This window comes from Quercus suber, unplaced genomic scaffold (assembly GCF_002906115.3).
Source record: "Quercus suber isolate HL8 unplaced genomic scaffold, Cork oak 2.0 scaffold_682, whole genome shotgun sequence".
NCBI lineage: Eukaryota > Viridiplantae > Streptophyta > Magnoliopsida > Fagales > Fagaceae > Quercus > Quercus suber.
The window spans coordinates 44,047-71,227 of record NW_027070123.1 but is presented as its reverse complement, the minus strand read 5'-3'; the positions used below and the strand labels follow the sequence as shown (position 1 = coordinate 71,227).

Genomic DNA, 27,181 nt, shown 5'->3' with positions numbered 1-27,181 from the left:
AGCCAATTTGCTAGTGATAGAATATAGTGTGGATTAAAATTTTCCAATTATGACATTTAGAAAAGAATGAGAAAAATAGCTTTTTCCTTGCATTAATAAATTTCAACTTCTAGCATCCTATTTTAATGTTATCTTTACTTCCAAACCAATCTATCTCTTTTGAAGTATACAAAGTATAATCATGATCTATTTTCTTGAATACATTACTTATCTCAATTCATCCATAAAAATACATTGAATCAAAACATATTTATATGAATATGCTTTGCAAAAAAAATAATGTCTCATCAATCATCATTTTGCAAAATTTCATATCAATCATTGCTTAACAATAATTAATTTGATTGATTAGGAAAATAAATTTTTATTTATAATCTATTAAGATTATTTTCTCTGTGGAAACTACAAATTTGTCCACTCAAAAAGATTATAGAATAAACAATTATTAGCAAAATCTCATAATTAAATTTCTATGTGCATCATTATAATAATTAATAATGATAACAACAACAATAATGAAAATACAATTGCAAAAGGTAAAATATGTCACTCGTTCAATTATTTCCATTTGATTAACCTTTGCTTTTATCTAAATAAGTGGCACTATAGAGTATTTCTAATACAATTATTAAGAATACTTTCTCTACAAAAACTACAGTTTTGTTCACACAAAATGATTCAAAAGTAAACAAAACTTAGTAAAATCTCATAGTTTAACATCTAATTGAATCACTAAAAAAAAAATGAATTTTTTTATCGGGAATTGGAATACCTAAATATGCATAAAAGTTTATACAAATTTGCCAAAAAGAGAAACAAATGTGAAGTGACAATTAAATCAACAATAACAAAAAGAACCATTATAGGGGAAAAAGTGGTTGAAACAATAAAATAAAAACATCAAAAGAGACAAAATTGGAGAGAGAGAGAGAATTGACCTTTTTTGCAATGAACAACTTGGAAGGAATAGGGGAGAGGGGTGGAAATGAAGTTAAAGAAATTTATAAGAAAATCAAATTGGAAGAGGAAGGGTAAAAGTAGATGAAAGGTTCAAAAAAGTGAAACCGTAGAATTTGTGAAGATGAAAGGTTGGAAGGGTGGAAGTAGATGAAAGGTTCAAAACAGTGAAATCATAGAATTTATGAAGATATGAATAAGAAAATTTATAAATTTATAAAGGAAATCAAATGAAATTTTAAGAAGCCAATAATTGGAGAAGATGAAAAATTGAACTGAAGACAATGGTTGAAAAAGATGAAAGGTTAAACAAAGTAAAAATTGCAAAAAATTAAAAAAGATTGCTAATGACATGACACAAAAAGAGCTTTTGTAAAATTTATTTTAAAACTTCCATTATTATATAATAGTATAGATAGATATGTATAGACATTGTATTTTATTTTAGATTCTTCATTGATTTTATTGCTTAGTTATAATATCTAAATTAAAGTAGATAAATATGTAAAGGCAAAGTTATATATAAAGTTAAAACCGCTCAAGATAAATGTGAAAAGTCAATCTATACATATATTTAATATATTCTCAAAAAAATATTTATATATTTAATATTGTCAAAAAAGTTTAGGAATAAAAATTAGTAAATAAGAAAAAGAATGATTACGTAATCAATGACATGGCGGATGAAGTGGTGCAATATGAGTATAATAACAAAAAATGCTACGCTTCAGCTTTTAGATATATATATAGATATAGATTATGTAGACTTTAATTTTCTCTCTATTCTTTGAGGCCGTTTGAGAGGAGGGAATGGAATGGAATGGAAAGGAATTAAAAGAATAATTTTAGAATATTCTTCCATTTCCTTATTTGGAAGTTTTAATTGAGGGAATGAAAAGTCTATTTATTTGTTTGGGAGTTTAAGTAGGAGGGAATGGAATGGGTAGGAGAGAATATTCATTCCTCTGTATTCCCTTAAAACCTCAAATTTTTATTCCCCAGAAATTGGGAGGAATGGGAGGGAATAAAATTAAATTTTAATGATTTTTTTACTAAAACTCTCAAAATACTCCTATATATTCAACCATTTATTTTAAAATAGGGGTCTAATAGTAATGTTGTCATAAAATGATTTCATTCTATTCCCTCCATGTTACTCCCAAACAAGATTACTTAATTTTTTAATCCCTTCATCTTCCATTTATTTTGACTTTTTTTCTCCCCATTTTTTTTACTATAAAAATTTGTTATATTCTCTTCCATTCAATCTATATTTTTCTCACATAAAAAGACAAATTCTCTCTCTCTCTCTCTCTCTCTCTCTCTCTCTCTCTCTATATATATATATATATATATATTCTTTCTTTTGATGAATTTTTAATACTTTAGTACACCTCTAATTTAGATTGATGAATTTTTATGTATAACTCTACTTGAGATTGATATGATTTGGTTATATTTTAATTTTTATCTTTTTATTTAAATTTTTTTTTTACATGTTATCCTATGAAATTATAGAATGATTTAAAGTTATTCTAATATATAGCATGACTTTGATAATTTGGTGTTTACAACTATACATTTTCTTTTGAATATTCTTCTACTTATCTTCTTTTATATAATTTTGTTATTTGTCTCATATTCTCTTCAAAAAAAAAAGGTGATTACTCTCTCTCTCTCTCTCTTATTAATTCTTTCTTGCAACTCTACTTTAGATTGATATATATCTATATATATATATATATAATTGTATCTCTACTTTTGTGATGTATTTTTTGAGTTATTTATCACATGTACTCTTTATCCCTCTTATAGTTTTGGTTTGAGTTAATTTTTAGATATTTTAGAAGTGAGAATTTGAGTTTACATCAAAATAAAATTTACATGATTATGTATTTGAATGTGTCTATAAATTATTTGAGTAATATCAATTGTAAATATATGATGAGGTTTGGTTATCATAATAATCTTCTTCAAAAAATTAGAAATTCAAATAATTAATTTTGGAACTTAAAAATTTTAGTTGTAGAAAAAAAAATCATAACAAACTATACAAAAGTTTGAATAATATAGATCACTTGAAAAAAGAGTAGTAATTCTATCTTTTATAAAAATAAAAATAAAATGGAATAATATCAATCAAATACACTTAAATTTTTCAAAAAAAAAAAAAAAACTCAAAATAATAGAATGATATATTTGTAAATATGGAGAGATGAAAAATAATTTTAGAAATAATCCAGTACATTTTGGAAAATAAACCATACATTTTAACACGTTACAAAATAGTTGTATATTCTCATGCATCGAGTAGGCCTGCGACTATTCTATATATATATATAACCGAAACCTCTAGAGCTCTTACAATTTTCTACGTTAGCACAATATTCAAATAAAATATATTTTTTTAATCCAAACTTGATAAGGAGTGAAACTCTATCTCTCTAACAAGTCCAACTTAAACTCAAATTCATCATTATCATTTTTTTAAAATGAAATTATTTTTGTTTAATCCGAAACATTTGAAACTCTCATAATTTTTCACGTCAGCATAATATTTAAATAAAATTATCATTTTATTTAAATAGAATTATTTTTGTCTAATCCAAATTAACAAAAAGTGAAAATCTATCTCTCTAACAAGTCCAACTTAAACTCAAATCCATCATTATCATTTTTTTAAAACAAAATTATTTTTGTTTAATCCAAACTTAACAAATAGTTAAATTCTATCTCTCTAATAAGTCCAACTTAAATTCTGTTAGGACATATGTAAATCATGTTAAGAACATATATCAATATTTTATGTAATTGATTAATCTTTTGACAAAACGCACTTTATTTGTAATTTGGTAGATTTAGGATGTGTTTAATACTTCAAGAAACAAGGTTTCAAGTTCAAGTGTTAAAGTCATGCAAGTCTGTCCAAGAAACAAGTGAAAAAATGTTGGATTTTAAATCTCGACAGCTAGTATCTATCGAGATTTAAAAGTTGCTAAAACCCAATGCTTGACAACTAACTCGATAGATAAGCTATCATCTATTGAGGTTTATAAAAAACAGATTTTTAGCTCTGATTTTCATCCAATTCGTGTGTTTATGTTTGGATTTTCTTTTCTCACAGCCCTAAACATATATAAGGATTATTTTAAGGACAGTCAAAGGTTGCGCAAGTGTGAAGCAAAGTTGTTCATGCAAATTGTGACTAGAGACAGAATTTGCCCTAATTCATCTTTCTCTTGAAGAAACTTTTGTGTTTGTACACCGTAGGGTTTTGTAACTAAGGAGTTTTATGATCTTCGTCGTGTAATGAACTGAAGAACTTTACAGCCAACATCTTTCTCAAGTTGGTGAGTAAGCCGCGTACTGGGATTCGCGCATCAAATTGGTTAGTCACGTATTGGAAGCTGTGCATTAAAAATAGAGAGATTGTTATTACAGAACAAGTCCAATTGGGAATTGAGATAAGGGTTCAACTGTAGGTTGGTATAAGATATTGAAATTCTTTTATTTGTAGCCGCTTGTTGTGATAATAGTGAATTCTCGGGAGTAGTGACCTTAAAATCACCCAGTAGAGTTTTTGCCGTGTTGGTTTTCCCTATTCGTAAATAAATCACCGTATCAACTTTATTTTCCATTGCATATTTACTTAGTTGGTAATTTGTTTATGCTATCACGCGTATTGCATGTTAATTGAATTAATTAATTAATCTGGCTAAATCAATTGGTTAATTCATCACAAATGGTCAATTCATTCTTGGCCTATCAAGTGGTATTAGAACAGGTACACTCTGATTAGGGTTAATTTTTACTGTGTGATCCATTGACCCCTGTTTGTCATGGATAGATGACAGTCTCTTATTATATCTCCTTTATTTGATGGCATTAATTATGCATATTGGAAAGTATGTATGAGTGCTTTCTTGCAATCATTAGATGAAAATGTGTGGCAAGTTGTGTAGATAGGTTGGACCAAACCTACGGAATCGCCGGACGATTGGGATGATACTAAGATCAAGACTGCAAACTTCAACAGCAGGGCATTGAATGCTCTATTTAGTGCAATCATGAATGAGGAGTTTAAGAAGATATCCTCTACTGAAACTGCTAAGGAAGCATGGACCATTCTTCAGACAACCTATGAAGGAACCAAGGCTATCAAGAATTCAAACCTTTATAGGCTTACTATGAGCTTTAAAGAGATTAAGATGGAGGAGGATGAGTCATTCAATGAGTTCTATGCTAAGCTCAAGGACATATTGAACTCAGCTTTTAATCTTGGGGAAATTATTCCTGAACCTAAGATTGTGAGAAAGGTGCTCAGATTTCTACCCAAGAGATTTCATGCCAAGATTACCATGATTGAGGAATCAAAGAATATTGACAAAATTCCTTTGACAGAGTTGGTTGGCAATCTGCAGACCTATGAGTTAAGTTTGACAAGGATCGAGAAATAAGCAAGAGCAAGAGCATGGCATTGAAAGCCAAGAGCAGTGACATTGATGAGTCTTCAGATGATGAAAATTCTAAGATGAAATCCTATATCATAGGGTAGTTCAAGAAGTTTATGAAGAATGCCAACGCGAAAGGATTTGACAAGGACCGAAAGCAATCCAGTTCTTCGCAGTTCAAAAGCCAAGACAAAGGGAAGAAAGATGTTATGGATGGCGATCAGTACACTGTTCCCTTAGGACCAAAGTGCTTTGGGTGTCAGGGCTTTGGTCACATGAAACAAGAGTGCCCTACATATCTTAAGACTATTAGGAAGAGTAAGGCACTTACTGCTATATTGAGCGACATTAAGCCTGATGATGATTTTGATAATGAGGATGATGGAATTCTAAATGTCTTCACTGCCACTGTGAATCCTACTGAAGGAATTGTTGAAGATGTGGATGAAGAAGAGGAATTTGGTGGAGTCTAAGTTTGAAAAGATGGATGAACAAGGTGACATCCACACAGCCTATGCAAAGTTATACAAGGTCTTGGAAAAGCATGAGAAATTGTATATGTTGGCCACCAAGAAGCTTAGTTAAGTGGAGCTTGAACGAGAAGAAATCTTCACAAAGTTTGATGAAGCAAATAAGACCATTGGAGCACTGAGATTTGAGAATAATTTCTTGGTTGAGAACACCAAGAAGCTCGAGGCAGAACTGTTCCAAGTTAGAGCCCAGTCGGAAAGAACTTCAATTGCAAAGTTCGATGAGATGCTCAGTCTTCAGAAATCTGCTTCCAATCGAACCGGTTTAGGGTATGATTTCTCTTCTCCTAGTATTGCTTCTACTAGTACTACTATTTTTGTTCCTTCTACTAATAATATTGAAACTAGAACAATGATGTTAAAAATGAATTAGTTAGTGAGAACATAGATAAGGGCAATTCTATCTTAGGAGCACCCTCTAAGTTTGATAAGAAGAGGTTAAAAACCCTAGGACTAAGAAGAGAAATACTCAAAAACCCAGACAGAAAAAGACAGCATTTCTGTCATCATTGTGAAGCAACTAGACATACTTGATCTAATTGCTATAAGTGGTTAGCCACTTAACAGAGCAACAACATGATCTCGTCGGGAAACCAGAATCAACTTCCATCCTCCTTTGCTCCTCTTGGAGATCTTCTTGGAGATCTTCTTAAAGTCCTCATGTTACTTTCAAACTTGAACAGTTTCAATTCTTCCCCCTCACCGTCGGATCAAGGGTTTGCTAAACGGAAAGGTTTTTTCAAGGTGTGGAAGGAAAAAGGTTCCAAGTAATTCTGTCACTTTTTCTCTCTCCCCTTCTTGTTTTTGTTTTTGCATTACTTGTGTGTTTTGCTTTCGTGTTTTGAGTCAGTCTAGTTTTATGCATTGCTTTATTTAACATGTTTTTATTTGTTTACTTTTCAGTTTTGCTTTATTTTGTTTTTCATATAATATATAAAAAAAAATTGAAAAATCAGAAAAATACAAAAACAGTGTGTGTTTGTGTACTTTAATATATGTGTACCTTGGATGACCATTGAAACAAAGTCTTATAAACTTTATATCTTTTGTAACTTAGATAAGCATTTTTATGCATAACTAAGCAAGTGAGTTTTGTGGCTCATGTTTTTGATGAGTAAGATTAAGTAATCTCTTGTGCTTAACACTTGTATCACTCTTTTTGATGGGAATGACTAGAAAATCCTAAAAGAAAGGCATAAATAACCATTTCATCACTATTGCTTGCCAATCATGAAATGACATTTGCATACTTCGGCATAGTAAAAGTGGAATGTCAAATGCTTAACATCATTGGGTATTTCTTTTCTATCTCTTATATGCCTATGCATGGTTTGTTTAAAAGAAAAATATGCAAAGAACAACAAAAAGCAAAAAGAATCAAAATGGTTTATATATGATTGCTAGCATGTATTCTAGGAGATGTGGGAGTCATAGGATGTACCACGAAGGTGATAGTCCCCATCAAACAGTTATGATTGTGTGTGAGTTAAAGTGATTTTCTCATATCTCAAATCATCATAACGTATAGACACTTATGCAATCTTGCGATATTTTTCACTCACAACACGCAATATTCTTTACTACTTTTGATACATGTGTAGGTACAATGTGATTTGACCATCATAAGGAATACATGTGTTAATGTATACTCACTAAACCGTCTTAACTTATTTTTGAAATATAAAATTGGTTAGACTTGTTTAGTGTGTGTGTGTATGTGTGTTTTGGATCTATGTGCTTGATATTTTTCTAGTTGAGAGTTGATTTTGAGAGTTTAAAATGTTGTTTAGATCTTTGGTTATGTAGCTTGCTTGATTGCATTCATGTCTGTGTTTTCCTCTTCTTGAAAAACTAGTTTTAAGCAATCTTGACAGCTGCTGGACACCTCTCGACAGATAGGCTATCTATCGATACCTTTCAGCTGCTTTTTATCGCATTCTCAACAGCTTCTTGATAGCTACTTCGATCAATCGAGAAACTTTCTGGATGCTCGATAACTGCTTGATAGCTAACTCGATCCATCGAGATCCTTTAGCTATGGACACCTCTTGACAGATTCTAGACAGCTCTTCGACAAAAAATACATGCATTTTTAAAGCTTGACACCTCTCGATCCATCGAGCTGCGAAGATTTCTATATATAGTGTCTGCGCGACATTTTTCTCATTTCTCCTCGATCTCTCTTGATAGTTTGTGTCTTTTCACCTCCCAAACACTTCTCTCTCACTCCAAACTTCATTTCCTTGTGTGAAGAGTTTCTTCTGTGATAAGAGTCCTAAATCCTTCATTCTTCATGCATTTCACACATTAGACCTAAGTTTTTGAAGAATTTTTGGGGTTTTTCGAAATTGATGAAGTTTTAGTGAAATTTTTAAGTTGGGTTATGTTTATATTATCCTAAATGTCATGCATTGCCACACACTTGCATTATAACTATATTTTCATGCATTATAGATGTGTGCTATATATGTTGATTTGCTGTGTACTGTTAGATTTGGATTGGGCTGAGCCCATGATGTTTTTAAGTTTGCATGTCACTTGGTCATGCATACGTACCTTCTTTTCTGTATATTCCTATATATTGATTTGTTTGGTGCTTTTCTGTGTGTCTCTCTTTCTCCCTTTCTCCCTTTCTTTCTCTTTCTTTCGGTTAGTTGCATCATGACACCTAAATGAAAAGCCACTCCGTCCCAAAACCCTCTTCATTCTGGGGCATCCTCTTCCTTTAACCCCACTCCTTCTTCTGTTCGGTTCCATGATGATAAAGCTCGAAAGGACTTTTCGGAGAACTTCTTTAGACAAGGCATTCATTCGGAATGCCAAGTCATCCTATTGGATTTCTCCGATACTGACCTTCCCATTGTCATCTATAGTAGGGGTTGGGAGTCATTATGTGGCGTCCCGATCACGTGCCCTTCTGTGATCATACAAGAGTTTTACTCCAACATGCATGGATTTGATTAGTTTATACCCCAATTTGTCATTTGCATTCGGGGTATACGCATTGTAGTTACTCTAGATCTTATATTCGAGGTACTACACGTTCCTAGGGTAGCGCATCCTGCCTACCCTAGTTGCGATTGTCTAAGGACTGTGTCCAAAGACGAACTTTCATCTCTCTTTTCTGAAACACCTTCATCTTGGGGTGACCGTCAAAACACTCCTTACTCAGGCTTTGCAAAAGGTCCAAGATTCCTTAACATGGTGATAACATTTATTCTTCATCCCTTGTCTCACTATAACACTATCATAGAGCCTTGTGCTCGGTTTTTGTTGTCCCTCTTAAAGGACATTCCTATTGACTTCCCTTCTCACTTCATCTTATCCTCTATAGATGTCTATAGGGATAAGGCAACCCGTGATAAGCTCATTTTTCCTTCGACTATCACGAGGATCATTCGCCATTTTCCTATCCCCTGTCCCATGTCTAATCACTTCTCCGTTATGGGTGCCATTGATGCCGCTACTGTTAGACGAAGTGCGGCTCAGCTTCATCCGTCGCTACTGTTGATCACTCCTCTGACTTCTTTAGCTCCTTCCACCTCCACTCCTTATTCTTTGACGGGTGGAGTGACACTTGAGGCCATCAAGGCACAGCTTGTGTGCATGGATGCTCACCTTGACACTCTTAGTGATGAGTTGTGTCAGGTGAAACCCGTATTGGTTGTATCGCATGACGACAGGCTGTCATGGGTGGTTTCACGGTTGCTTCTTCTCCATCTCCATCGGCTTCTGAGGATAAGAGTGACAATGGCGCCAACAGTGATGGTGTTGATGAGGACGATGGTGCTGGTTCACCCAATGATGATGAGATGTCTACTTGATATACTTACCCTTTGTCACTCGTGACAAAAATGGGGAGTAGTTTTGATATGAGAGTAGTCATACACATAGGGGGGTTAGTATAGGAGATTTTGTGATAGGGGAGTGTATATAAGGGATGTAGTGAGGATTTTTGTATCTTTTCTTTTCTTTCTCTTTTAGATACATTATCTCTTGTACATTGGTCTTGTGACCATTTAGTGATAGCAAACATCGTACTTATCTTTGATATATATATTTGATGATGTTGTTATCACATTTCACCTCTCTCTTCACGTGTTGTTTCTTTCCTCTCTTTATACATATGTTTCTTATTTAATGTATGCAATCTATTATTTCTGTTTCACACTAAGATGCCGGATGAGTTTAGTTTAAAGTGTTTCAGAAATACAGGTTATCAAAGTCTTCTTGCCATAAACTCTCTACTTGCAAAGTTTTTCAAGAGTTTGTGTTATGATGGATTTTGTTGTATTTAACAAGTGCGTATGAGTTGAGTGATTTATGACTTCTCTTATATGTTCATTTGTTTGTTATGGTTTTGTTACTGATTGCCAAAGGGGGAGATTGTTAGGATATATGTGAATCATGTTAAGAACATATGTCAGTATTTTATATAATTAGTTAATCCTTTGACAAAATGCACTTTACTTGTAATTGGGTAGATCTAGGTTGCGTTTAATACTTCAAAAAACAAAGTTTCAAGTTTAAGTGTTAAAACCATGCAAGTTTGTCCAAGAAACAAGTGAAAAAGTGCTGGATTTTAAATCTCGACAGCTAGTATCTATCGAGGTTTAAAAGCTGCTAAGCCCGATACTTGATAGTTAGCTCGATAGATAAGCTATCTATCGAGATTTATGAAAAACAGATTTTCAGCTCTAATTTTCATCCAATCCGTGTGTATATGTTTAAACTTTCTTTTCTCACAATCCTAAATATATATATATATATATATAAGGATTATTTTAAGGGCCGTCAAAGATTGTGCGAGTGTGAAGCAAAGTTGTTCATGCAAATTGTGACTGGAGACAGAATTTGCCATAGTTCATATTTATCTTGAAGAAGCTTCTGTGTTTGTACACTGTAGGGTTTTGTAACCAAGGGGCTTCATGATCTTCATCGTGTGATGAACTGAAAAACTTTACAGTCAACATCTTTCTCAAGTTGGCAAGTAAGCCGCGTACTGGGATTTGCACATCGAATTGGTTCGTCACATACTGAGAGCTGTGCATTGAAAATGGAGAGATTGTTACTACAGAACAAGTCTAATTCGGTATTGGGGTAAGGGTTCAATTATAGGTTGGTATAAGGTACTGGGATTCTTTTACTTGTAACCGCTTGTTGTGATAATAGTGAATTCTTGGGAGTGGTGACCTGAAAATCACCCTGTGAAATTTTTGCTGTGTTGATTTTCCTTATTTGTAAACAAATTACCGTGTCAACTTTATTTTCCACTGCATATTTACTTAGTTGGTGATTTGTTCCACGCGTTTTGTATGTTAATTGAATTAATTAATTAATTTGGCTAAATCAATTGGTTAATTTATCACAATGGGTCAATACATTCTTGGCCTATCAAATTCAAACTCAAACATTGATAATTTATCTCCAAATTTGCAAGGTTAATCATGAACACTATAAAACAATGCAAACCCCAATATATTTTTTTTATAAAAAAAAAAACTAAGTAGAGGTATGAGCTCTTCTTATGTTATTTTCTTCTCCTCTACTTTGTTAAAATAAAATTTTATTTTATAGTTTTTCACATATTTTTTTAAAAGTAATTTTCGTATATGAATCACCAAATTTTCTTTAGCCTTTTTTTGTTAGAACATATGTGGATATTGTTAGAGACATATAATATGTAAATTGGCTAATCTTTTGACAAAACACACTTTACTTGTAATTGGGTAGATCTAGGATGTTTAGTATTTCAAGGAATAAGAGTTTAAGTTTAGTATTGAAGTTATGCAAATCTGTCCAAGATACAAATGAAAAAGTGTTGTTCAGTAAAGCTTGACAAATAGCTCAGCAAATGACATTTATCGAGATTTAACGCTAATGCTCGACAGAAACTGTATCTATTGAGACTTACGAAATTCAGATTTTTAGATCTGATTTCATGCATATCCATGTGTATTTGTGTAGGGTTTCTTCTCTCATAACTTTAGACATATATAAGGATTATTTTAAAGGCTGTTAAAGGTGATGCAAAGTGATGCAACTCAATGCAAATTGATTGTGTATGCAAATTGTGACCAGAGACAAAATTTGCCCTAGTTCATCATATTCCTTGTAAAAGCTGCTGCGTCTTTGCGCTAAGGGTTTTGTAACCAATAAGCTTCTTAATCTTCATCATTGGATGAACTGAATAACTTTGCAGCCAACATCTTCCTCAAGTTTGTGTGTTAGTCATGTATTTAGATCCCTGCATCATTTGGTTAATCACGTATTGGGAGCCGTGCATTGAAATGAGAGATTATCACTATATTACAAGTCCAATTGGTTATTACGGTAATGGTTCAACTGTAAGTTGGTATTAGGTACTGAGATTCCTTTTACTTGTAATTACTTGTTTTGACAATAGTAGATTCTCGGAAGTGGTGACCTAAAATTCATCTGGTGGAGTTTTGTCTTGGTGGTTTTCCCCATTCGTAAACAAATCACCTGTGTCAAATTTATTTTCCGCTATATTTAACTTAGTTGGTGATTTGTTTGTGTTATCACGCTTATTATATATAATTGAATCTAATTAATTTCACTTGCCTAATTAATTTGATTAAGTTACCAAAGGGGTGTACACATTATTGGCCCATCATACAAGATAAAAAAAGCTTCCAATAATTGAAATTATTCTTTTGAATATGACTCATTTTTCTCTTATATTTCTCTATTGTTTAGTCATATATATTTTGTTTTGTTTCAATAATTCCTAAGCAGCGAATCATTTGATTCTTTAATATTTTTTGATATTTCAGAAGTTTTAATATCTGAATTTTTGAGTTATTTTTTTTTAGTATCTAAAACTGTTTGACAAATTTTTTGTAAGCTATTGCACGTTCAAGCAAACGTTTCTTCATCAAATTGTAATACAAATTGAAGTCATACAAGAGCAAATCATGCAATGATGTAGTTTCTTAATCAATTTAAGATTTTATAAAATTATTTTAGTTTACCTCACAAATAGGTAAGTTCTCGTGCATTGCTCGAGTTAGCAACTAGTTATTTATAAAACTTGAGTAGCAAAATACTAGAGTTTAAAAGTTAAAACTGTAAAAGACTCTAGGAATTGAAGTGAAAAAATTAGTGAAGAGATAGAGACATTAGACATTATTCGGTTTGTGTGTTGTGTGTTTTCTTTTTTTATAATTATTTTAAATGGAAATATGGCACCCGTATAGTGAGGAAGATAGAATTCTATTTGAACTTAAAAATATAGTTGTGATATGGAGAGAAGACCACAAGTGCCGTGACTTTTTTTCTTTTTTAATGTTATATCTTTGTTTTGCTTTATCCTTTTTCATATATTATACTTATACTTATCACTCCTTTAATTTTATGGCGAATCTGGGAATTAGAAACAAGATTTGAATTGGAAAAACTTGATTAACATAATAGAGATAAGTTATAAACACTACACTCTACACTCATGTGGATCAAAATTTTCACAAATAAAAAATTGTGTATAAAAAGAAAAAAAAGAAAAAGAAAAAAGAAAAAACCTCAATTAGGTTACTGAGAATTCAAGAAAAGAAAGGTTACGGAATTATCTCTTTGAATTGAAGAAAAAATTGTTAAGAGTCCAATGAGGTTACACTAAGGTGAGGTTATCCTTATTGCAAATTGTTTCGGTGAGAGGGCAACTTTACTCAATCTCCTATTTTAAAGGAGTTTTTGGAGGAGGTAAGGGGGCAATTGCCCCTTCGAACCCCTTGGCTCCATCCCTGGTTATTCATACTGCTTCCAACACAATGTTTCATGAAAGTATCAAGCATATAGGGGTGAGTTTTGATTTTGTTCAAGAAAAAGTGGAGAGTGGTATAATTGCTACATTGCATACCTCTAAAGGGGATCAAGTTCTTAATATGGTCATGAAACCATTGTGATAAGCTCATGTAGATTTGTTAAGTAACAAGTTGGGGTCATATGGATATATATGCCCTAGCTTGATATGCCCAAACTTGAGGAGAAATTATAAGATTCACATGGTGGACAAGTGATGTGGTTCACCATTTCACTAAAACTTCTACCTGTTTAAAATTCTTAGTTATAAAATTTTTTTAAACAAAAATTAATTACTGACTCAACAATTTTAAACAAGTGGAAGTTTTTTAATAGAATAGTGGACAAGTGACGTGATCTACCAGAAGACTCTATAATTTCTCCAACTTGAGGGGGAGTGTTATGAGTAAAACTGGTTTAGTCGTGAGGGCAATGATATCATTTTGTATTATGAGGTATAAGTAAATCAAATATCTCGTAAACAATCTTGAGCTTGTTTGACAATAAAATGATTCAAGTTTAAGTATGTAATTTAGTTCAATGATGAGCTTGGGTTTAACTTGTGTTCTATATAATAGTAAATGAACAATATTTGTTAAAAAAAAAAAATTCACTCATTTCTACTCGTTTATAGTTGCGTGGATCCTTTCCAAGAAAAAGCTCTTTGGACCTGACCCTATTGACTAAACCTGAGATGCACGAGCCACCCACACAGACCCATGCAACAGTAAAGTTTAGATATATCCCTAATTAGGGGTTGAACCTAGGACGTTTGGGCTTACAATTCATCCTAGCGCACCCCTTGACCATTGAGGCAACCCATAGTACTATTATAAAATATATATTAAATAAAGAAATATCCTATATTAGTGATTAAGAATTTAAGATTAGACAAGTATGGTAAATACAAAATGAACAAGTGTGTACACTTGAATTCTTCGACTATATACTGTTCAAAAGTAGTAGAAGAGAGTGAAGATTATGTGTGATCTTCTATTTTAGAATAGGCTATGTTAATCTATATCTATATATTACTAAAAGCTGAAGCGTAGTGTTTAATGTTGCTACGCTCACATTGAGCCACATCATTAGCCACGTCATCATTTTTTATTTCCAATTTTTGTTATATATATTTCTTAAACATTTTCTCATTTAAGATGACTTAAAAACTCCATTATTGAAAAATTTAAATATCTTTTAACCATTATTTTTATTATTAATTTTCTAAAACTCTCCCTCCCTTTTACCTCTTCATCTCCCCACTATTTCTTCCTTAATATCATCCTTTCTCTACCTTTTTGTTTTCCTTTATTTTGACTCTTCTTATTCTAACATCTTACTATAAATTTGACATTTCTCTTTTCATTCTATGCATAGTTTTCTACACAAAAAGGTTACCTCTCTCTCTCTCTCTCTCTCTCTCTCTCTCTCTCTCTTTAATTTGTTTTTCATTTTTTGTTTGATTTTTTTTTTATATTTATTTTCATTGCATCAATCCTTTAGGTTGGTGAATTTTTGTGTTAATTAGAATTCTATTTTGGGTTCATGCAATTTAGTTTTGTATTTTAAGATGTTATCTTTTATATTCTATTTGATTAAATATTATCCTACTGCATTATACATATAGTACTATATAATAATATAATGTTATTATATTACATAGAATAACTTGGATAATTTGATGTTTACTGCTATATAGTTTATTTTTACTCTTTTTTTTCTCTTATCTTATTTTATTCAACATTTGAATCCAGTCACATCCTCCATACTATTAAATTATGCGTCACAAATCAAGAAAATGGCTAGACACAAACCTGCCTTCCTTTACCATACATTAGGGGAATCAATATATTTGTGTGATAAAGGGTCATATAATTTAGATAGCACCCTTTGAATGTGTCTAGGCCCATATATTATGTATCATCTTTAAAGGATGCCAACAATATTGATCTTATGGGAAAAGTTACATAAAATATTGAGAAAAAAAAATGTTTATATTACAATCTACTAAAAATGTTTTTCTATATTTCATATCACTGACGTGTTTTACAACTACCACATGTGTTAACTTAAGTCTTAATATTCTTAAGTTGTTTCGGCAAGAAGAAAAAAAAAGTTTGTCATAAAAGAGGAGTTCATGTAAAGTTTTTTGCAATATGAAATATATGTTTTGTAAAGCTAACAAATTTGATGATTTGCAAGGCAATTGTGTATACTTTTAGTCTTCAAAAACACGCATCTACAAGTGGTTAAACGTTCATCTTAGGTAGTTTTAATTTTTCATATAATTTTACCTGTACACATTCATATATTTTAATTTAGATTTTTTTTTCAAAAAAAAAACTTTAATTTAGATATTTATAAGTAAACAATGAAATAATGATTCATGAATAATAATAATATAAAAATATATATATATATATCTATACATATTTATCTTATGCAGTTGTAACTTTACATATAATTTTGTATTTATATATTCATCTACTTTAATTTAGATGTTTATAACTTAATAATGAAATCTATAAGCAAGGTAATTAAAACAATCATATTTTTACAATTCAAAAAGTCACAATTTCTTTTTTCAAAAAAATGCCTTTTACATTTCCTTGGAATTATTTTTAATTTTTTTTTTAAAACCTTTGACATACCACTAACCTAACCACTTCATACATTAAAAAAAATTAGGCTCATTATTACTTCCGTTAATATATTGTGGATATCTTAATTGATTGAGACCAAACTAGAGAAATGTCTTTCATATTTTCTTGAAAATTCAGAAGGGAAAAAAAAAAAAAAGACTTTTTAACATACCACCAACGTAACTACATTTATAACTATTTAAGCCATCCATGATATCTATTTCTTATTGATAATCATAAAATTTACAACTAGCAAAGGAACATAAAAAAAAATAAAAAATAAATGAAGGAAGAAAAAAAGAAATGAAATCGAATGTTAATTAATAATTGTTATTTGGAAAATAAAAAGTGGTAAAGAGGAGTAAAAATAAAATAGAGATGACTATACAGAGGACATTGAAAACTTTATAGTGCAATAAAATCAACAATTAAATATAATAATAAAAATTTAAACTTAAAACTAATCAAATTCTAACTAGGGATTATATATATAATATATATATATAAATCATAATCTTCATACACCATGACTTAAAAAAATTATTGAATGGTTCTACCTCTTATTTAATGTCTATGTTATGCAAATCATCAACCAATAAATATATGATAATGGTAAAAAATGTTATAGATAAGATTATGAAAAATATGATAAAACTATGTAAAAAAAAAAAAAAAACTCTTTATAAAGTCTAGAGACTAAAATAATATTTTATCGAAAAAATTATCACGCGCAACGAGCGGGTTGCGCGATTAGTTATTATAAAATGGCTACCACTTCAGTTGCATATGAGACTACTGGTTTAGGAACAAAAATGGAGTATAAAACCATTCCTTGTTACTGCCATTGACCAATATTAGACATCATTGTTTGTTCCTGCCAAGATGGAATTCTCAGCTTGTTGCAAGTCTGCACTAGCCTTTTGTTGTTGCTCAAGATCAAAATACGGCTAAATCCTAGTTCTTTGGCTTTAAGAATGGCTTTTACCAAAGCATCCTAGACTGCAAGTAAACAAGATTTCCTTCCATTGCTAGCACCACCTTTGAAGATTCAAGATTGTGATCCCTTCTAGATTCTTGGCTTCATAGGCATAGCCACTTCTCTTAATTCTTCAACTGCTGAAACCTACTATTTTAATGAGAAGCTGCCAATCGGTCTGCATGTTTTGCTGTGTTGAACGGGTTCTAGAGACCCTATTCTAAGGCTGATCTGCTCATTGACTTGCAAAGAAAGCTTCCTGATACCAGCAAATAAGAGTTTGAGATGTGAGTATAACTTCCATAGGATTAGGCATTTTCTCTTGGTGAATAATCTGATTTCTATGATTCCATAGTGTCTGAAAGATGGTGAACAAAGATTGAAGGAAACTCATCCTATTGTGATCCATTAAATTGTTGGCAACAATGCTATTTGCTATCCATTTTTTAGCATGTGTTTAATAAAGCTCAAAGTTTCTGATTTCAAGATTAGGAACCATGCCAAATAGCTCTTGCAAAAGGACACTGCAAGAAAAGATGATTGATGGTTTCCGCCTCCTCATTACACATAGGGCATTCATTGATGGCTGGAATCCCTCGGCTATTCAGAATAGAGAAAACTAGTAGGCTATCATGAAGAAGTTTCTAGGTGAAAGTTGGATTTTTCATGGGTAGTTTGACTTTCCAAATTAGGTGCCAGGTGTTTGTTGGAATGATAGAAGTTCTGTGATTTAGATGTTGAGAAGTGGTGCGGTTCTTATGGATTAGGGAATATGTTGTTTTGACATGGTAGTCACCTGAGGAGGAGTGCTTCCATAACATCTTGTCAATGTTGCCATTAGTTTTTGGAATTGGGAGATGCAATATATCCTTGCAAGCAGGGTATTGATAAAGCTTTCTGACCACATTATGGTTCCAGGACTTCGCATTGGAATCAATCAAGTCTGCAACAGATCCTTCATGTAGGTTATTCTCTTCCAGAATATTATTTGGGCAATGAAACCAATAGGGATGAGTGAAAGGGATTTGTTGGCCCTTTCCTATTAACCATCGACCATGGTGAAGGAAAGTATGTTATGGCTTAATTATAATTTTCCATATCCAATAGTGGTGAGGTTTGGGTTCACATTCATAGATTGAGGTTCTTGGAAAATATTTGGCCTTGAGGGTTTTAGAAAGAAGAGAATTGGGGTGTTGTGAGATCTTCCAAAATTGTTTAGAAAGCATAGCTTGGTTAAGATGACTGAATTTTTTAAGTCCAAGGCCACCCTCTCTCTTAGGCTGGCAGGTGGTATCCCAATTTGCCCAATGAAGTTTCCTCTCGCCAGGATCATGTCCCCACCAAAAAGATTTAGTGATGGAGTCCAGTTTGTTGCAAATAGTTTCAGGTACTCTAAAGTAAGAGAAGGAATAGAGAGACATGACTTGCAAAACAGAGGAGATAAGGGTAGTTATGCCTATTTAGGATAAGAGTTTGGCTTTCCAACCTTGGGGTTTGGCCTGCATTCTATCAACTAAATCATGGAAATCAACAATTCTTTTACCCCTAAGTTTAAAGTTAATACCCAGATATATGCTTGTGTTTTGGACAAGATTTACTTGAAGATCATGAGCTAAGGCTTCTTGCATCTCAATTGTAATGTTAGGGGAACAAAGGAGGTCAAATTTGTTAACATTGATGCTTTGTCCAGAGATTGAGAATTATCAAGGAATGGTTTTTCTGAGGTTTGAGAAAGAATGTTTGTCATTCAAAAACAGGGAATCATATGCAAAAAATGAGTGAAAGAGGCTCTATTCATACCCATAGTGATGCCTTTAATTTTCTTCTAGTTTTCAGCTTGGATGAGGGCTATAGAAAGTATATTGGCACAAAACAGGAAGAGTTTTCCTTTATCCTTCACCGGTCGAGTCTCCATAAGAAAAATAAAATCCAGTCTAGACTCCAATGCCTTTTTGTTACACTAAATAATTGGAGAGGGAGTGTCCAACCCTCTGCAATTCCAATTTAAGACCCTCATGGTTGTTGGGGAAGCTGTTGTGGGCCAGCTTCCCGATGCCCTTTAGTAGCCTATGCATGGTTGTGGACACAATAGGGCAAGTCAGAGCTGCCATTCCGCTAGCAGTATGGTGCCTAGAGAAGCTATTTCAGTCGCCAGAGCCACCATTCTGACTATTGGTTTTGGCGGTCTGGTCTCCGAAGCCACAGTTACAGGTGTCGATTCCAACTATTTGGTCATCGGACCTTCGGCACCAACAACTTCGATGGCTAAGCCACCAGTTTTGGTAATTTGCTTGAAAATTTTTAGATGTTACACCAAACACTTGAATATATCTTGCTTAAAATGTTTTATATATAAAATCTTTTACTTAAAAATGATCATAAATAACAAACTCATTAGCCTCCAAGTTTTGTGAGAGATGAGTTGATAGGAAGAGCGAGCCTGCAAATATACCAATAAGAGCATTAGCATCTGGTTTCTCCTCAGTATCCCATTTTACTATCTTAAAAGTTACTTTATCTATTATACTATACCATTTTAAAATACACCAAACATTCCAATTTTTATTTTATCATACAACATATTAAAATAATATATCTACACTATAAAATAATATCACTCAAAACCCACAAATAACCAATAAAACTCACTACCTCAACTGCCCATCACCCCACCACCACCTTACTGCCCATTGTTGATACTCATTTTCGCGACATATTCTCTACAAGCTCGACTCAATCAAGCCTGACCTCATTATAGGCCCAATTCATATATTAGATTATATTTTATTCTTTTAAGTATGGCCCAAGCCCATGTGATATATTGGGGAAAATTGAGGAAGTGTGATTTAGAGAGTATGAGTAAGTTTCTTTTAAATTTTTTGCATGAGTCTAGCCCATGCGTGCTATCAAGTGGGTAAGGACACTGGTACCATGTGTACCTAAAATTTTCACCCCAAAAGAGCTTTTATGCTTTGGCTGACTGTGGCCTAGAGTCTCTGCCTAAACCCATTTTTCCCTTTAAAAATAGTTGGTTCTCATTCACCAACTCTAGCTACTAGCTCTCTTTTAGGTGAGCCTCCCAAGAGTTTGAAACAACTAAAAACGAGGAGCCAATGTGGGCTTAGTCAAATATTTCCCAAATTATGCATAAAGGAAGTTAAATCTTTTACCCAACTAAAGCAAATATGAACCAAACATTAATTTAGCACTTGGGAGGTTTAATCATTAATGACACCCAAAGGCTGTTATAAAACTCTCTCTTCAGTTCAAAACAAAGCCAACCACGTTTTCCCCACAAAGTTTAAACTTTAGAACAAAAGTTCATTCAGCCAGTTAACATCCTCACCATTCTAAAGCTTGGGGATGAAAATATGAGTACAAGAGAACCTTCCCTCTCTTCCTCACAACCTCTCTCAATTTTCTCTTCTTGTTAACTGTGGGTTGAAGTTTCGGACCTGTTATGTTTTTATGCATTTCTCTACATTTTTGTTATTGGCATTTTGATTTCTCTCTTGGTAAAACACCAATAGTCTTTTGTACATTACACATTTGGAATTTTGGGCTTAATTCTCGACAAATAAACACTTTTGAAGAACCCAAAGGGAGATTTGGGCTAATCTTGCATTTTTGACCCTTGTTGCAAAACGTCCCTGACACTCATCATCCACCACCACCTCACTGCCCATCATCCACCACCACCAAAACCAAACCCACAAATGATAATAAAACTCAAAAACCACAAATGACCAACAAAACCCATTGCCTCACTGCCCATCACCCACCACCGCCTCCTAGTCACACCACCCACCACTGCCGAGCACAAAGAGCATGCACCAAGACCAAACACGAGACCAAACACAACAAGAACAGAAAGCATGCACCACGATCAAGAACTAATTACATCACGATGACCCACCACAACCCACCACCCACCATGACCCATGGACCAACGCACCAAACACTAGAGCCACCACCGAAACTCATCCCCAGACCCACAACCCACCACATCGCCACCACCCACTAACCCAAAACCTACTTCAATCCACTGATCCATGTCAAGAGGGAGAAACCCACGCCGAGATAATGTCGAGAGGGAGAAGCGAGTCACAAAGAGAGAGAAGATAATGTTTGAGGAGAATGAATCAATATTTTACCTTTTCAAATTTAGGATGGTACTGTTGCACAATTATAAATTTTTTTTAAATAATTGAAAGACTTGAGTAATTGAGCTTTTTGATGCTTTGATGCTAAAATATACCAACATATACCATTTGAGAAACCGGGTACTGATACTTTAAGGCAATAACAAACCAAAGGCGAAGACCAAGGATTGAGAACGACTTTCATAGCTCTGTTTTCGCTCGTGAATGTGGCATTGTTTATCAACACAATTCGGGTTCACACACAAATGAATTATTGGAAGGACGATGGTCCATTTAAGTGAAAAGGAACACATGGGTGGGTATCTGTAAGGAGTGAGGATGATTAGTTTCATACGAACCCATCCAATGGTAATAATTGAAAGACTTGAGTAATTGAGCTTTTTGATGCTTTGATGCTAAAATATACCAACATATACCATTTGAGAAACCGGGTACTGATACTTTAAGGCAATAACAAACCAAAGGCGAAGACCAAGGATTGAGAACGACTTTCATAGCTCTGTTTTCGCTCGTGAATGTGGCATTGTTTATCAACACAATTCGGGTTCACACACAAATGAATTATTGGAAGGACGATGGTCCATTTAAGTGAAAAGGAACACATGGGTGGGTATCTGTAAGGAGTGAGGATGATTAGTTTCATACGAACCCATCCAATGGACTCGGGTAACAAAGTTGAACGAAGGGGTTAAACTGAGAACAACTCATCCTAAACTTTAGTATTAGCATTGCCGAAATTGAAACTATAGAGACCAAATTGACAAATGCCCACCTTATCAATAAAAGTAACTACAAAACGCCAGAAGTCAAATGAATCACATTTTTTTTTTTTTTTTGAGAAGAAGAAGAAGAAGAATATGAATCACATAATTACTCATTTCATTCCTATTTGACTAGAGTCGATCTTTAGCTCTAGTTAGATATTTTGAAATTTTTTTAAAAAAAATGTGTTTAATTACAATTAATTTTCTCTTCCTATAAAAAACTATCTACACTTTCAAGAAAAAACTATTTACACTTTCAAGGAAGAGAAAAGGAGGTAAAAGAGGGAAGGAAATAAAACAAATAACTACAAGAATTGACTAACAAACTGACTCTATTTTTTTCTGAGACAACCTCCTCCTCCTCGTCTCCATGATAGCTTCATGTCTTCTCTTGGATATTTCTCTAATGGCCTCCTGGTACTGCAGCTCAATCATTTCCATCTCCATTCTCAACTCCTCATCTCCATCTTGATCATAATTGATTGTATAAGCTGGGAAAGTCACTAAACTGCTGCTTTCCAAATCTATAACCTTGCTACCGTGATCAGGAGATGCACCCATTTCCGCTTCAGATGGGGATTCCCTCACTCTTCTGTCCAACCCATACCCCATCTCTGCAGACATGTATGAATCAACAGAACTATTTTTATCATTCAATTCAGAAGAGGTTGCAGAAACATATGACATCTCAGAACACCGATCTTCAGTCGTGGTTGCACTTTGAAGACCAAAATTATCATGAGACCTGATCTCCTCAAGTTTGTCATTGGTTTCCTGTACTGGTTGAATGGACCCACCAGAGGAGGTAGAATTGGTGAAACCGGCCTCACATGCATTTCGGTGTGATTGTACTAAGCCATCATGTTTTAGCAACTGAGAGACTTCTTGTTGGGCTTCATGAGTTTGTATTCCATTTGGAGCAACCAGATGATCAATGCAAACACAAGGCTTCCATTTAGGCACTAACTTCATCAACAACAAATCAATCAACTCCGCTATAAACATAACATCCTCATCAGCTAATTCTAGTTGCTCAACCATCTCACTTGAAACTGAGATGGCTGTATCACTATGAAGGTAGAATAGGAAGTGGATATTCCTTGCACGACCTGCATGTAAATAACAGAATATATAGTTCTCTAGTAATAAATTAACAATAAAACTTAATCAGAATGGCAATGAACTATGTTAGATACATACATACCATTCCGATCAGCTATTCGAAGTATTAATGAGACTGACTGCTCATCATTTCTTTCACCTTTTAACCAAAAGGAATTTTCTTTTTGTGCTCTTTTTACCTCCACACACGGAGAATGGGACCCATCATCAATATTGGTGATAATGGGTAGATTACCATCATTGTCAGCATCTATGGAATGGGGTTTATTTCGTGTGCTAGCAGGTCCTTCTGACATCAACCAACGATCTCCAAAAGCTCCCATTTTGGGAAGAACTATATCTGGAAGTGGTAGAGGATGATTCTTTGCCAATTTGTTTACTTGGAGAAAAGGGTCCATCAAAAGCTCTTTTGCTGACAGCCTTTGAGATGCTGGGACCAAACATTTCTCGATAAATTGTTTCATTGCTGGGTCTTTTACTTTAGAGAGTGCGACAGGCTTTATTCCCTGTTAGGTCTTATAATTTTAGGACTGACCATGACTATAGCTAATATTCATAAGTAAGAAGAAACAAATTTAATTAATCATGAAAAACTTACAGATGAAACTTTCTTGTATATTTGAGCTGAATTTCTACATTCACTGTAAGGATATTCAAAAGTCACCATCTCTAGCATGCACATGCCAAATGAATATATATCGGCCAACTCATTGTAATCCTCATCATAGAGTTCAGGTGCCATAAACTCAGGAGTTCCTATCAAGATCACATTCACAAGTTAATGGCAAACAAATAAACCATACACAAGACCAGACTATTGGGAAACAAAAAGGCATATTCTTTAAGACAGCTATCTGAGCAATACTATCCACATTGTTTTAAGATTTATTACTCCAACAATCTATGGGCCGGCCATGAGTATCAGACAGTGAGTATCAATAAGGTAAAGCAAGAGCATGGAAAATGTACCAATTACACTTTTGGCATTAGCCTGCTCCATGACAGTTGCCAACCCGAGATCTCCAATTTTAACTTCTCCTTGGTTACCGTTGATAAATATGTTATCACACTTGAGGTCCCTATGTATAATTGGTGGGTTGTGACTGTGAAGGTAGTTCAAACCTGTCAAAATCTGCCTTGCCCATCCCTTCACAGCCTTCATCTCAATCTTTCTGTGTTTCTTACGATACCTAAATCACGGATTACATCCACTAACTACAAGGCTGATGGCACCATAAAACAAAACAAGAAACTCAAGTAAAGTTGTAAGAAGGAAACTAAACTTACTGTCTGAGGTTGCCAGAGGAGAACAACTCAGTGATAATATTAACAGTCTTGTTCTTATCATCGATCCACGAATTGTAAAACTTTAATATATTGCTATGTTTCAGTGATTTTAAGAGATGCACTTCTGAGTACAGCCTCTCTAAGTCATCTGGTGACTGTAGCACATCATCAATTCGAACTTGGTTCCACGCTACTTCAAGCCCATCAACTTCATCAAAGGCCTTGTAACTAGTTGATTATAAATTTAAGGAAGACAGACAAATACAACAAGAAGATTAACTCAACTCAAGTAAAATAAATATATAATCGTTGCTTATTTTTTCTACATCCACTAACACTAAGTGGTCACATATTTTTCCAATTAAGTTTCCCACTTGATACACACATACACATAACATGAAGAAATTAAATAAAGGCCACCAACATAATTTTAATTTTAATGGAAGAATGAAGGATACACTGTCTTGAAGGCACCTTTCCCAAGGACATCTTTATACTGTCAAAACCCAAAACCAAGATATAAATGCAATAATCAAAGCCCATGAAAATAATATGAACATCGAGTTTGGTTGATGTTCTAATCCAAAAAAAAAAAAAAAAAACACATCACACAGAAATGTCACTTAGTTGAGGGATCGTAGCATGAAATTTAAACCATCATTGCCTTTCCCTTTTCCTGAATTTTCTCATTAATCAAACGCAAACTAAGCAGAAAGACAAATAAAATAGAAGACAGAATTTTACCCGAATGTAGCGACAAGTTGGATCAATCTCAAGAATATGAGGAGGCTCTGCATAACCTGAACCATCTTTGGAACTCTCGGTGCCAGCCATGCTCATCTTTACCAATCTCTATTATCTAAAAACTCTTGACAATAATTAAATATTAAAGCTAAAACAAACCAACATTTTTACTTCAAATACAACAACACTCAAGCCCTAATTGTATGATCACTAAAAAAAAAAAAAAATCAAAACCAAATTTAATTCAGCAAAGCAACGAATGTTAAGACTCAATTAGTATTGGGGGGACAAATTAAAAGCTTTTTCTTCGGATATAATTCTGAGCCAATTTTTTTATAAAAAAAAAAAAAAAAAAAAAAAACTACAAACGATACGTCGATACCTGCAAAAACATATTTCTTTACCCAACAAAAAAAAATTAACCATGGAGAAAAATTGGGAAAAAAAAATGTACCTGGAGAAAGAGCTTTCTGGGGGAAAAAAAAGAAAAAAGAAAAAGGAGCTGGAGAGAGCGAAATCCTAGTCTAGATTTTGAGGAGACAGACAGAGTCGAACAAGTGTCACATTAGTCACCACCTCGTATTGAAATTCTCTGTGTTTTTGTTTTTTTTTTTTAACTAAAAACTCATCTCGACACATAGGGAGATGAGGTATATTTTTTTTTTTTGAAACTCTCTCAAAAATAGAGGAGGTATATATATATTTTTTTTTGAGAAGAAATAGAGGGGTATATAAATATTTATTATACTTATCCTGTAACTTATAAATATTTATGAGTTACTACAAGTTTTATTTAATATTATTAATTAGTTTTTTTTATACGATTTATTAATTAGTTATGACTTATGAGACAGTCGAAATCCATGATATAAAATTCTTAAAAACTTTAGCATTTACTAATATTTATCTATTAGGAACATAGCATATATTTTTTTTTATTCGCGAGCTTCTGAGGTTTGCCGCAGGTGACTTTTGAATCGTATTACGTGTCTTCAGCATTTATGTTTTTTTTTTTTTTTTTTTTTTAAAGAATGAATAGCATTTAAGTGAGTGTTTAATATATACATTTAAAAAATGTGTAAAAATATTTGTGGATGAAAAAATATATAAAAATACATAAAAATTATTTAAAAATTAAAAATATATATTTGAGTGAATATACTAAACAAGGCCTAAATTTGGTTATTAAATTTGTCTCAAAAAAAAAGTTTGGTTATTAATTTTTTATTTTAACTACGTGGCGCTACAGTATTTGGATTTCGTGAAACTTAGGTGACAGGCGTGTGGGACCTATATGGGATTCCTTATCCAGTTAAGGTTCTAATTAATGGAGTAATTGATACTTTAAAAAAATTGATAATGGATAAGTATTATAAAAGTGGTTTCAGCAAAATAAAAGTATGTATAAAAGAAAAGGAATAGTTCACACTTTCTTTTTTTGATAGGAGGAAAGGAATAGTTAATTTTTTTTTTTTTTTTTTGGATAGGAAGGAATAGTTAACACTTGTTTGAGTGTTTGGTTAATTTGTATTTCCTATCTTGTTAGGATTCTACCAACAAAATATTTGAAAACATAGTTGCTTTTTTATGGATGATTTTGAAATTTCGCCTGAAATTTATCATCATTTTGTACTCCATCCATAATTTTCCGTTAATGTTGTTCTTCTTAAGTGGAAAAAAAAAAAAAAAAAAAAAACAAAGGAAGAAAAACTTTACTACAAATA

At 32.9% G+C, this 27,181-nt stretch overlaps 1 protein-coding gene across 3 annotated transcripts; it reads right to left on the bottom strand.

Annotated features, from left to right (window-relative positions):
• Positions 1 to 22,398: 22,398 nt before the first annotated feature.
• Positions 22,399 to 26,101, bottom strand: LOC112016416 (probable serine/threonine-protein kinase WNK6). Of its 3 annotated transcripts, XM_024048980.2 has the most exons (8): positions 25,912 to 26,101; positions 25,458 to 25,572; positions 25,172 to 25,209; positions 24,714 to 24,941; positions 24,396 to 24,616; positions 24,025 to 24,182; positions 23,509 to 23,932; positions 22,399 to 23,413 (listed from the first exon to the last, which is right to left on the bottom strand). In XM_024048980.2, the coding sequence occupies exons 2-8, from the start codon at positions 25,551 to 25,553 to the stop codon at positions 22,623 to 22,625; spliced, it is 1,956 nt and encodes a 651-aa protein (XP_023904748.2). In that variant the 5' UTR covers positions 25,554 to 25,572; positions 25,912 to 26,101; the 3' UTR covers positions 22,399 to 22,622. The 3 variants fall into 3 exon arrangements, with proteins under 3 accessions (XP_023904748.2, XP_023904749.2, XP_065622189.1); XM_024048981.2 differs by lacking the exons at positions 25,172 to 25,209; positions 25,458 to 25,572; positions 25,912 to 26,101 and having other exon boundaries at positions 24,396 to 24,641; positions 24,714 to 24,775; XM_065766117.1 differs by lacking the exons at positions 25,172 to 25,209; positions 25,458 to 25,572; positions 25,912 to 26,101 and having other exon boundaries at positions 24,396 to 24,637; positions 24,714 to 24,760.
• Positions 26,102 to 27,181: the final 1,080 nt, after the last annotated feature.